The 13451-nt window shown below is 36.3% G+C and overlaps 1 protein-coding gene across 2 annotated transcripts in view; it reads left to right on the top strand.

Moving 5' to 3' along the window:
* CPSF2 (cleavage and polyadenylation specific factor 2) overlaps window positions 1–13451 on the top strand; it is a 35434-nt gene that overhangs the window by 6904 nt on the left and 15079 nt on the right. For both annotated transcript variants that reach the window (XM_086363182.1, XM_086363183.1), the window contains 7 exons: window positions 1075–1254; window positions 2335–2494; window positions 2578–2683; window positions 3703–3832; window positions 6043–6158; window positions 7563–7750; window positions 8414–8704. In XM_086363182.1, the coding sequence (XP_086219308.1) occupies window positions 1106–1254; window positions 2335–2494; window positions 2578–2683; window positions 3703–3832; window positions 6043–6158; window positions 7563–7750; window positions 8414–8704 (1140 nt within the window). In that variant the 5' untranslated portion in view covers window positions 1075–1105. The remainder of the gene's footprint in view (window positions 1–1074; window positions 1255–2334; window positions 2495–2577; window positions 2684–3702; window positions 3833–6042; window positions 6159–7562; window positions 7751–8413; window positions 8705–13451) is intronic.

Below are 13451 nucleotides of genomic sequence, written 5' to 3'. Positions count from 1 at the left end.
AATGACCTTCTCTCTCTTTTTTTTCACATAATAATAATTTTAATAATAGATACTATAGAGTAACATTAACAGTAATGAAAAGGCACATTAATTAGAGGGAGGTCTAATAACTTAGAAAACTTTTGAATCTTCCAACATCCCCTTTTCTTCTAAGCACTCTAAGGATAAAGAACTGTGAATGAATAATTCTCTTACTTGCAAAGTTAATCAGAAAAGGCAAATTTATTTTAAGAACCTAAGATCTGAAATCTTGCTGTGGAGTTGTGCTTTGCTAATGAATGTTTTTAATAACATCTATATAGTAGCACACAATTCTGGGTCCTAAATCCCAACAGATGTTTTTATGTTGTATCTTCTTGAAATACGTAGTAAGTATCCCAACTGTATTCCATCAGATATGTTTTGAACACCTACTATGTGTCAGATTCTCTTCAGGAAGTGCAAACTATAAGGTACTACAGTTGTTTTCCAGTTGCTCACATTCCAGTGCAAGGCTTCTTAACAAAATTCCCTGAAAAATATGTGAATTGCTACGTGTATATGGACCTTTTTGTTTTTTTAAGGACTGAGGGGAGCAGGAAAGATCCATAGCTTTTTATCACATTGTCAAGCGGTTCTTTATTTAAGGACCACTGGTTTAGTAGTAGAGAAAGACACATAAACTTGCCATCTCAGAGCAAAATAAAGGAGGAGCAAATGCACCTTGAAGAATAAGTTCACTAGTTTAGTACGCTACATTTATTTATTGAGAAACTCCATTCTAGGTAATTTATACATTATTTAAAATCTTCCAACATCCTTTTAATGTATATATTAATATTCATATTTTATAGGATACATAAGTGAGGGAAAATTTAGCTAACCTGCTCAGAACAATATAAGTATAGATTCAAATACCGGTCAGTCTGATTCCAAAACCTGCTACTTTTCATCAAACCACATTGGGGTGGGTCATTGAAGGACTTATAGAGGGTGTAAGATTATGTTTGTACCTTCACACTTAGCAATGATGGAAATAGGTCTTTAAAATGACTCTGTTTTTATGTTTAACTGTGTTTTTATTTCTGTTGAAAGAACTTTTTGGATTGTTGTTAGACCGAAAAAAATGACATCTATTATCAAATTAACTACCCTTTCTGGGGTCCAAGAAGAATCTGCTCTTTGCTATCTTCTCCAAGTCGACGAGTTTAGATTTTTATTGGACTGTGGCTGGGATGAGCACTTTTCTATGGATATTATCGATTCCCTGAGGAAGTAAGTTACTATGTCTACACTTTTAGTAAATCAGCTTCTCTTTTCCACGCTGTAATACTATTTTGATGTTACACAGTGTTTGCTGTTTTGCTCTAAAATTTTAGTTGAAAGTAAAACAGTTTTATTTAAACTGAAGAACCAAATAATGACTTTTTATTTGCGTAGTTTTGATTGACTTGTAAGCTGTGTTTATTGAATGTCAGCAAAATCTTAAGTTAATTGTTACTGGATAAATGGATCTCAGTAGAAATTTTTGCACCCTAATTTTAGAAAAGAGCAAAATTAAGTTTATAAGAATTTGAAGAGAGGAAAACTGTACTTGTAAAAGTTCTTCAGTCAGATCAAATTAGCTTATTTTCTTTTAATCTTTTGATGCTTAGACATTTGAGAATTGGTGCTTAGAATAAAGCCCATGAGATTCAAAAGGATCTAATCCATCAAAGAAAGATTTAGTTGTGTTAGCAGTATTGTACTAATTATGGAATGAACGAGAACTTAAATATTGAAAAAACTTAGAACTTACAGCAAAACATTTTTTTCTTATTTCTTTTGTTAATGAGAATATATTATTCATTGACTGAAGTTACACTATCATGAATATACTGTCAGTCATTATGCTAAAAAGCTGAGACAAAAATCCATAATAAATATGTGGCCTTTTAAATGTCCTTTTCTTAACAGTTTCTTAAATCCTGAGTTCTTGAGCTTTAATAGTATATGAGATAGACTCTTGAAATCAGTTTATGTGTAGTGTCTACTGTTTTCCTTCCTTTTTTTAAAAAACGTGTCTAGACACTGTATATTTATGTGCATCTCATACCACAGTTTTGATCTCTATGAGGACAGGGGTAGTACTAATTGAAATTCACAGGTAACGTAATTTTAGCTCTCAGTTGAACTTGGGGTCTCAAAGAGTCAGACACGACTGAGAGATTTCACTTTCACTTTCGCTCTTTTTACCCCATCATAGTCTTCAGCTCAGAATACTGAGAGGAATCAGAACCGGCAAATTAATTTTGAGTATCCTGCCTGTTCCTTTAGGAACGAGACTCAGTAATAGTCGTCTTGCTTGTGTCCTAGGCACGTTCACCAGATCGATGCGGTCTTGCTGTCTCATCCCGACCCTCTCCATCTCGGCGCCCTCCCCTATGCTGTTGGAAAGTTGGGTCTGAACTGCGCCATCTATGCAACCATTCCCGTTTATAAAATGGGACAGATGTTCATGTATGACCTTTATCAGGTAATTTAAGCAATTAAAAAACAACTGTTTTAACACCCTTGCAGTGATCATTTTTAACCTTTTATTTGTATTTTTTTTTTTAGTCCCGACACAATACAGAAGATTTTACACTCTTTACCCTAGATGATGTGGATGCAGCCTTTGATAAGATACAACAGTTAAAATTCTCTCAGATTGTGAATTTGAAAGGTAAAACATGGTTCCAGTAGCAAATAATTGGACAAATGGTGTTTGAACTACTGAAAAGTACAAGGGAAATTTGTAGTAAACATTATAGGCACTATTGTCTGAAGAATAGAAAATCAGCATTTTTTCACAGGGAACTGTGAACTTCCCCAAAATCATCTGAATTTTAAAATATTCCAGGCTAAATTCTAATAAAATGTAACAGCTCAGGCCTCCTTTTCACGTTTAATTTAGGAAGACTTACTTAGTGATTACTGTATATAGTGCACGAAGGTAACATGGTCAGATTCTCGTCCAAAGAGCTTACAGTGAGGCTGAGGAGAAGAAGGAGCTCAGATGACTAAATGGAGTGAGGGGAGTGAGTGAAGTGCTGGGGCAGCACAGAGTAGAACATGACTGAATCCTAGAATTGAACATGAAAAAAGCTTGTCACTTAATTAGGACAGGAGGTCATATATATATATATATATATACACACACACATATATATGTCCCTAAATATGTATTTATCATCTGTAGAAACAACTATTTAAATATTTTCCTAAATACGATACCATAAATATGAAAGAATGGTGCACAAATGGACTCTGAAGTTTAGCCAGGAAGTAACAGCACTTTGGCTGGTACTTAGTGTTCTATAGGATATATTCTTTACCATAATGAGATTTGAATTGTCAATTTAGAGATTAGCAAAGATGGAAACACTTCATAATTTATGTGCGCAATATGAGTAGTAAAGTTTATTAGTTCGTACTAAGTTATTGAATAGTAGTGGCGATCTCTGGCCTTTTATTTTTCAAGCACAAATATTATGCACGGATGCATAATAAAATTATAAGGTGCCTCCATGAAGGTATGACTGGGGGACTTGAGGGTGAGACTTGCATTTCACTGTATGCCTTTTTACTTTGGAATTTTGTATCATTGTACATGTTACTTATTAAAGAATAGCTAATAATAAATAACTTTTCTTTGGACTTATAATAAGAAATCTGAGTATTGTCATTATCTTGTTGACCTAGGCAAAGGACATGGCTTGTCTATCACACCTCTGCCAGCTGGTCATATGATAGGTGGAACAATATGGAAAATAGTCAAAGATGGAGAAGAAGAAATTGTTTATGCAGTTGACTTCAACCACAAGAGGGAGATGTAGGTATATCAAGATAAAAGCTAATGGAAATGCTGGTCTTGCTTCATTGTTTGGAGGGAAATTTAAAAACAGTTTTCTTTAAACTAGGAATCTAGAGCAATTTAAAAGTACCAAGTAATGAATGTTTTCAAAGTTACTTAAAGTATTTGCATTGTAAGGAAAAAGTTTGATATGAGATAAAAGATACTGTTTTGAAATTTACATGCAAATATCTACTCTATAAAAGAAGTATCTCTCCGGAGATGTTGCATAGGAGATTAATTTTTATGCATCAAATTATATTTTATATATTCTTGACTTGTTATTTAGAGGAACTTTGCGGGTGGGTTTTTTTTTAATTTTTGATAAAATTCATTAATACCATCTAATATAATGATTTAAAGTCAGACTTCCTTTAGAAGAGTGGGTAGCCTATCCCTTCTCCAGTGGATCTTCCTGACCCAGGAATTGAACTGGAGTCTCCTGCATTGCAGGTGGATTCTTTATCAACTGAGCTATCAGGGAAGTCAACTTAAAAGGGGACACAATAGTTTCATTTGAAAACTTCATTTTGTACTTACAGCATTTCTGTAAGATTGTTTTGGTTTCTTTTATAATTTTTGTACCTTAAGTACATAACTTTTATATTAGTATATAGTATCCTTAAGATCTTTTATATCATATTAAGAAACATTTAAGACTAATATGTTGAATTTTAGGCTCTTGTAATTACAGGTTAATGAGAAAAGATGGGTATTTGAGTGAATGATATTCGAACATTTTGGGAAAAACCTCATTTTATGTCTTTTTTATCACTTAATAAGATAAATTTCAGGTGGATTAGAATTAAATAGAAAAGGAACAATACTGGCGAGTCTGATCTCTTGATTTGGAAGACTTCGGTAAGCAGAAAGGAAATGGACCAAGTTATAAAGAAAGACTCTGCTTCATTTGATTACATATACGTTCAAAATGTCTGAAACAATAAACTAAGTCAGGGCTTCCCTGGTGGCTCAGTGTAAAGAACCCGCCTGCCAATTAGGAGACACAGGGTCAATCCCTGATTCAGGAAGATCCACAGGCCACGGAGCAACTAAGCCCGTGCACCACAACTACGGAGCCTGTGCTCTAGAGCCCAGGGGCTGCAACTACGGAGCCCACTTCTCGCAGCTACTGAGCTCATGTGCCCTAGAGCCCGTGCTCCGCAGCGAAGAGAAGCCATAGCCCTGAGAACCTGTGCACTGCAATTAGAGAGTAGCCCCCACTCCCTGCAACTAGAGGAAGAAAGCCCGTGCAACAGTGAAGACCCAGCAGAGCCAAAAATAAATAAATAAAAAATTTTAAAAAGACCTAAATTAAAAGACCTATAAACTAGGGAAAATATTTCCATAAAGTTGATCAAAGACTTATTTATAAGACCAGGTATTAATCAATCAGAAAGATACCAGTTGCAAAATGGACAAAAGTTATAAAGTCAAAAAAGAGAAAATTTAAATGATAATGATTTTTTAGAATTAAATACCGTTAAAATTGCTTTTAAATGGTAATGTTCTTCTGGGAATTATTTCATGAGTTGGTCACTGTTTCTGGTTGAACCTTTCTGGAGAAGGGAGAGCTTTCTCAAAAGGGTCAAACCTTTCTGGAAAGCCATTTAGCAATATTTTATATTTTAGTAAAAACATTTCTAGGAATGTGTCCTAAAGAAACAATTAGAAATGCAACAGAAGCTTTTTGTAAAAGTTTTCTTTGAGAGATTATTTATAATGACAAAAAAAAGTAACCTAAGTATCAATAAAGGGAAATGACCAAATATTTATTGTATACACACACAGAAGGCTTTTATAATTATTAAAAATTAGATTTAGAAAATGGTTTTAATGTCATGGGAGAAAACTAGGGTATAAACTGGATATATAATCATCTACATGAGATACCACTTTAGTAAAATACATACACAGATATATGCATAGAGAAATATGTACTTAGAAGGATATATACCAAAATACTATGGTGATTATCTTTGGGTGATGGTACTCTGGAAGAACTTAGTTTTCGTTTTCTGAATGTACTAGATTTTCTTATCAGTGAGCATGTAAACTGTTATAGTTAGAAGAGGAAAAAAACCTTAGAAAAAGGTTTTTTGGGGGTTTTTTTTTTTTTTTTTTGGTAAGAAAAGCTGTTGTTTATTTGAAGTGATACAAAGTATTCCTGTTCTTCAACTTCCTTATAGCCACTTAAATGGATGTTCCCTGGAAATGCTAAGCAGACCCTCCTTACTTATCACAGACTCATTTAATGCTACTTATGTGCAGCCCAGGAGAAAGCAAAGAGACGAGCAGCTTCTGAGTATGTATTGCTTATGATCCTTTCTACAGAGCTGTGGAGGTGCATGGTAGTATGAATGGCTGTTGGACATTTTTCTTGTCATAAGAGATTGGCTAACTCTAGTATTTTTGAAAGAATATTTTGTAACCATATCAATATTTTTACAAAAAGGTGCTTTTGTTGGTTTGAATTTAACTTTCTTGGGATAGGCATAAAGGTTGGTTTCTTCCTGTTATTCAGCATATAGCTAGCTTTCCTTGTCCTCATTAAACGTCAGACAACATACTTTGATGTCTAGCGAACATCACAACATATAAAGATATCATATAAATACTAGAAAAATACTTATACTCAGAAAAATGAATGAAGGAGATAAATGAGGGTGTGGGTAGTCTGTGACTTTGGTGTTTGGGTGTTTTATACGCTAATACAGTAGGCAATGGCACCCCACTCCAGTACTCTTGCCTGGAAAATCCCATGGACGGAGGGGCCTGGTGGGCTGCAGTCCATGGGGTCGCTAGGAGTCGGACACTACTGAGCGACTTCACTTTATTTTTTCACTTTCATGCATTGGAGAAGGAAACGGCACCCCACTCCAGTGTTCTTGCCTGGAGAATCCCAGGGACGGGGGAGCCTGTTGGGCTCTATGGGGTCGCACAAAGTCAGACACGACTGAAGTGACTTAGCAGCAGCAGCAGCACAGTAGTCTTGGTTCTAAAGAGATGCATCCAGGCCATCCCTGGTTGCTTCTGCTCTGGCTTGAGCCCTTTTATCTTTTATTCTGTTTTTGAAAGCTGCATTGGAATTCAACAGGGTAAATCGGATTCCAATTTCAACGTGTTTGAAACCACCACCTTCATTTATCTACTTAAAAAGTATGACTTATATACTATGTTACTCTAAGACGATTTTCAATTCTTGGATTTTTGTTGTTGTTGTTGTTTATTTTTGCTAGAGTTTGATTTGACTAGTTCCAAGCAGATTTTCATCTAGAAAGTCTTTTATTGTAAGAAGGAATGTTAATTTGTCTTTTATTCTATACGCACACATACATATAAAGCATGTATGTATTAAAGTATAAGTGTGTGTGTATAAACTTGGGAATTATGTTTCATAATGAAATTCATGGAGGTGAGAGGTGAGGTGAGGCAGGTGAGACCAGAGTGACCTGGAAACACAAAGCTGATTGCATTTGGCCTGTTAGCCCGATTTTCCCAATACATTATACAAATGTCATCTTCTGTGTGTACTGTGGGTGGAAAGGGTTAGAAACCATGATTTATAATTTTTCAATTAAAAAAAACAGTTAATGGCATTGTTATAAACCATAGTCTTAATAGTGAAAACATGAAGATAAAAGTTATCTTTACTCTTATAGCAAGATATTGGTATGTCCTATTGGGATTTTACATTCTTGTTTTCTAGCAAATGTCCTGGAAACACTTCGAGGTGATGGAAATGTATTAATAGCCGTGGACACTGCAGGCAGAGTTCTGGAACTTGCTCAACTCCTAGATCAGATTTGGAGAACTAAAGACGCTGGATTGGGTGTTTACTCATTGGCACTCCTCAATAATGTCAGCTACAATGTGGTGGAGTTCTCCAAGTCCCAGGTTTGTTCTCATGTGGTGTGTAATAAAGAAGTTTGCTGCAGAAATTGGATTTATGGAAAACAGTGTCTTAAATGCTCTTTGAATTTTCTTTTTCTGTTGAGGTTGATGATGATAATGATGATATAGACTAAAAATCAACCACTTACTGTTATGTATTCTTTACATGTATTATTTCACTTAATCCTTAAATATCCTAGGAAGTAGGTTCTGTTTTTGTTCCCCTTTTACAGATTGGGTAAGTTGCTTCTCTAATGCATAGTATCACGATCTGTAAAATAGGGACAGAAATAGAACCCACCTCATAGACTCTAAATGTTAGAATTCATTTTTCTCTTCCTTTTGAATAAGCTCTTTTTCTTGAAATAGCAATGTCTTGGGTAAGATATTCATTTAGAACTTATATACTACCTTCTGAATAAGATTTAAGGTGACATAACTGAAACGTGTAAAATTACAGATTTTAGGGATGAACATTTGGCTGAGAAGATTTGTTGGGGAATAGAAACAGACAATAAGCTACTTGTCAGCATGGTACAAATTTAAGCAACCATTGGTGGAAAAAAAGACTTAAGATGGAACTTGAACTCCTAAACTATTGTAGAATACATTCAAGTTATAATGCAGTATTTTCTAATTATTGCCATCTTTTCCCCCCATTATTAGGTTGAATGGATGAGTGATAAGTTGATGAGGTGTTTTGAAGACAAAAGAAATAATCCATTTCAGTTTCGTCATCTCTCTCTATGTCATGGTCTTTCTGACTTGGCTCGAGTACCTAGCCCTAAAGTTGTACTTGCCAGCCAACCTGACCTGGAATGTGGATTTTCAAGGGATCTCTTTATTCAGTGGTGCCAGGACCCTAAAAACTCGATCATTCTGACTTACAGAACTACTCCTGGGACTTTGGCACGTTTCCTAATTGATAATCCTTCTGAAAAAGTTACAGAAATAGAGGTAAGTGCTTGTGTGTGAACCTTATCTTGAAATTGTTTGGGCGATACGTTATGCATGATGTTTGTAACAGTCAGTGACCAAAAATAAAACCTGGAGTTGTTCCAGGATTTTTATCAGGCTGACAGTAGAGGGGCTTTAACAGCACACATTTCAGAGCTCCTTAATTGGAAGTTCTCAGTATCGAACCCTTCCATGGTACCGTCTGGAACCATACCCAGAGAGTATGCATATATACTGTATTCTCACTCTGAAAAATTCCTTTCACATTCTTCCCATAATTGAAATCTAGCTATTTCTTAAGATTTCTTTTTCCAGTAGCCTTCTCTTTCCTGCTTCATGTATTTGAGTGGCATAGGTGTCCTTGTTCTGCATTGTAGCTTTCAAGCTATTTCCTTTCCCTCTGTAGCTCATGCCATCAGAATTGAAAATAAGCTGACCTCTTCTTGTTCCAGACACGTACTATTCTCTTGGTCATTGTCCTTCTTTGGTGACTTTAGACCCTGGTTCACGGCCTTCCTGTTCACGGCCTTCCTGTCCACTCACGCTCAGGACTCCATTCGTGATGACTTTAGCATCCATATGTATGATTTATCCAGTTCCTTGGCCCTCTCAGTTCCTTGATACTTTATTTCTTTTCTTTTTAAAATTGATAACACTTTATATCTTTGTGACCCTGTGGACTGTAGCCCCCCAGGCTCCTCTGTCCACGGGATGTCCCAGGCAAGAATACTAGAGTTGATGGCCATTTTCTCCTCCAGGGGATCTTCCTGACCCAGGGATCGAACCCCCATCTCCTCTGTCTCCTACATTGGTGGATGGATTCTTTACCACTGAGCCACCTGAGAAGTCCCGACACTTTATTTCTTAATTTTTTTCTTCCACTCCACCTCAGCCATCTCTTCCCATGATCGTGCAGTCCACTCCCATGGTCATACCTTTAACCTTGTTATGATCTACAGATTTCTCCTTCAAGCAGACCACTCTGGTCTCATAGCTGACTATCTCTGGTACTCCCATGCCAACAATGCTTTGGTCCCACTGGGACTTTGAATTCATGAACCTCATCACTTCTACTTAGTCCTCATTGCTGTATCTTCTGGTCAATGGTCCAGCATTATTTTGCAGACACCTTTCTTTTTATTTATTTATTTGAAGTATAGTGTGATTTACAATGATTCAAAGTGATTCAGTTTTACATATGTATATATATTTTTTTTCTCAGATTCTTTTCCATTGTAGATTGTTACAAGATATTGTTACAAGATATTTAACTCTTTTACCCTTCTTTCTGTTTATTGTACTTGCCTAGCAGACTCTAGTTAAACCATTTGCTTAATTCATGCCTATACTCAAGCAATCTGATGTTACTGGAGTTAAATACACTGTGTGGACAGGTTTCCCTTCACATTATTGACCTCACACGTCAGACAGGCACCCAGCACCAGCACTCCACATTCTGTGGGATAATGCTTCTCCCATTCTCCAGGAAGACAGTACCTTCTTTCTCCACGAATATCTTACAGCCCATCTCAGCCCTCACCTGTAGCACATGACCTTGTTTCAAACTTAACTGAGAAGTAGAAGCAGTCAGGGAGGAATTCTTTTACCTTCTCCTCACTAAATAGCCTAACCTGTCCTGCATCCACATTGCAGCCTTGTCTCCTGTTACGGGAGCAACATTTAGCCAAACAACCCAAAAGCCAAGAGATCATTTTGCTTAGTAACCAACACATCAAATCTGCCAATTTTTCAAAACTAATATGATTTGTAAGGCTTCCCAGGTAGCGCTAGTGGTAAAGAATCTGCTTACCAATGCAGGAGATGCTAATTTGATTCCTGGAGAAGGAAATGGCAACCCACTCCAGTATTCTTGCCTAGAAAATCCCATGGACAGAGGACCCTGGTGGGCTATAGTCTGTGGGGCTGCAAAGAGTTGAACATGACTGAAGCGAATGGATACTGAATGGTTAATAGCAGCCATTCTTGTGCACACTTTTAGGTGATTACTGTTTATTTTGTCTTCATAGCAGTGATTTTAAGGAATGTTTAGTTTGTGAAAAGCTAAATAAATGGTAAGGGTATCTTAGTCTTTAACTCTGCTTAGTGCATGCATGCTAAGTCACTTCAGTTGTGTCCCTAACTCCGCTTAAGAAAAGCATAAATAGTAACTAAAATCTGATATACATTCACTATAAAAGCAGAATTGTTGAGGAAAGATTCAGAGCAGGCATATCAAAGTAAAATGTGCACTATCTTTTGGGCTATTTAATAGCTTAGAAATACAAAGTTAAAAGAAAATACAAAGTTCAAAACTTAAAACAGTTTCATCAGATATGAAATACTAAATTTGAAAATATTAATTACTGGAAATACAATGAAGGCTGGTATGCCATTTGAAGAATTAGTAAAAGACTATGAAAAGTGATTTAAGTTTGAAAAAGAAAATGACATTCTGAGCTGAAACTTGAAAATGTTCTAGGTTTTTAATATTTTGGTAAGTAATACGTCTAGGGTCTTTGCCCTCTCACCTTGTTAGGGATATTTCTTCTGTGGTTATCCTTTTTCTCTCCATTATCTATCACCTCTTTCCTTTATCACATCCAAAGTAATTTTTACTGTTGCTTGTCCCCCGTTCCCAAGCTTGTTCTTTTCTGAGTCTTCCTCATCTCATGGAATAGCAGCACTTTCCACGTACTTACTCAAGCTCTAAGTATAGATAATTTTAAAACATTCATTGACATATAATACATACATATAATACATACATATAATATAAAGTTTGTGTATTGTAAGCAAACAGCATGATAAATTTTCACAGATTGAACACACCTGTTCTAGCTTATACCCAGATCAGAAATAAACTATTACCAATTCTCCCAGATGCCCCCTTCCTCATCCTCCCTATCTTTCCAAGGGTAACCACTTTCCAGACTTCCAATACATAGACTATTAAAATTTATTTTCAATTCCTTTTCTCTCATTGTGTGTGTGTTAGTTGCTTAGTCGTGTCTGACTCTTTGCGACCCCTTTGAGTATAGCCTGCCAGGCTCCTCTGTCTATGAAATTTTCCAGGTGAGAATACTGGAGTGGGTTGTCATTTCCTCCTCCGGTGGATCTCCTCGACCCAAGGGTGGAACCTGTGTCTCTTGAGTCTCCTGCATTGGCAGGTGGTTTCTTTACCACTGGCGCCACTTGGGAATTTTCTGTCATTACCCATGTCCAATCCAGGAGCAATTCCTATTGACTTGACTTCCAGATACATCCTAAATCTGTCTGCCTTTCTCCAGCTCCACTCCTGTCATGGTAAGGGTCTTGCCTGGGCTGTGCAGTGGTTTCCTAATTGATGTCACTGTTTCTACTTTTATGCTCCCTTAATGCTTTATTCTCGTAGCAGCCAAAGACATGTCTTTTCCTTTCTCTCTGTTTCTCTCTCTCTCTTGTTTTATCATTTTAAAACTACATAACATGAAATTTACCATCTGAACCACTTTTAGGAGTCCAGCACAGGAGTGTTAACTGTGTGAACACTGGTGTGCAACAGACCTCTAAAACTTTTCAGCTTGTAAAACCCAAGCTCTGTTACCATTGAACAACCCCCAAAGGCATCTTTTAAAAATTTATCATTTCGTGTCACTCCCTTGCTTGAACCCTCTGGTGACTTCCTTCTCTTTGAAAAAAACTCCAGACTCCTTTCCCAGGGTTGCAAGATCCCACTGACCTGATCTCCGTCCACTTTTCTGACCGTATCTCATTCTGCTTTCTTTATGCTCCACACTGCTTCACTGCATCAGGGGCTCCTTCTGCCTCTCATGTTCCTTCACAGCTTTGCACTTGTTTACTCCTTTACTCAAGTCTCAGTTGAAAGGCCACCTCCTCAGGTAGGCCTCTGACTACCAGTCTACTACTCAGTTGCCAACCCATCACATTATATTCCCTAGTGTCATTACTATCGAATATTTTTTCAGGAGAAAGGGATCTTGTTTTTTTATATCCACTAGTACATGGAAGGTCCTCAGTAAATGTGTAGGTTAAATTCATGAAACACCAGATGAGTGAATATGTAATAAACCAGGCTTCTGATCATGTTAGATAAGAGTTTACTCTGTATGTTTTTTTTTTTCATCTACATTTATCCTTCTCTAGAGTCAAATCTTACGCATTTAAAAAGAGCAAAAACAGTAAATGAATAAGGATTAACGAATTGGAGTAGATTTGATTAAGAAAAAGGAATAATTTGGAGACAATCCAGTGAAGAACTAGGAAGAAAAAAGCTTAGGGTTGATTATCCTAGAAATCTGCTTTTGAATTTAGCCGTTAATTTCAGCTATCTTATGTGAAAATAAGATGGAAAGTAAAATTTATTATAGCAGTAGGCATAAGCTAAATCATGGGGTAAATGTTTTGTTCAAGTTTATTTGTGGTTAAAACAGACAGCTGTGTAAATTGCCTAGTGTGTACTACAGGAAAATAATGATATTTTTCTAAATTGAACTTACATTCAAGTATACTGCTAGGTAAATGTGAGATGCCAGAGGTAACATGTAAATCACTCTTTCATCCTACATAGTAGAATCACTTGATTTGGTTTAATTTTTTTGTTACTTTTTATTGTAAAATAATTTGAAAGTTAACAGAAAAGTTGTAAAAAATAGTATACCCAGATTTCCCAGTTGTCAGCATTTTATTGGCTTTGCCTTATGACTTCTTCATACACATACAGACACAGTGCTGCTGCTGCTAAGTCGCT

Source organism: Bos grunniens, chromosome 21 (genome assembly GCF_055505025.1).
Source record: "Bos grunniens cultivar Pamir isolate PY7600 chromosome 21, Bosgru_T2T1.0, whole genome shotgun sequence".
NCBI lineage: Eukaryota > Metazoa > Chordata > Mammalia > Artiodactyla > Bovidae > Bos > Bos grunniens.
Note: the sequence above shows the minus strand (reverse complement) of the source record. Positions and strands in the feature narration are given on the sequence as shown.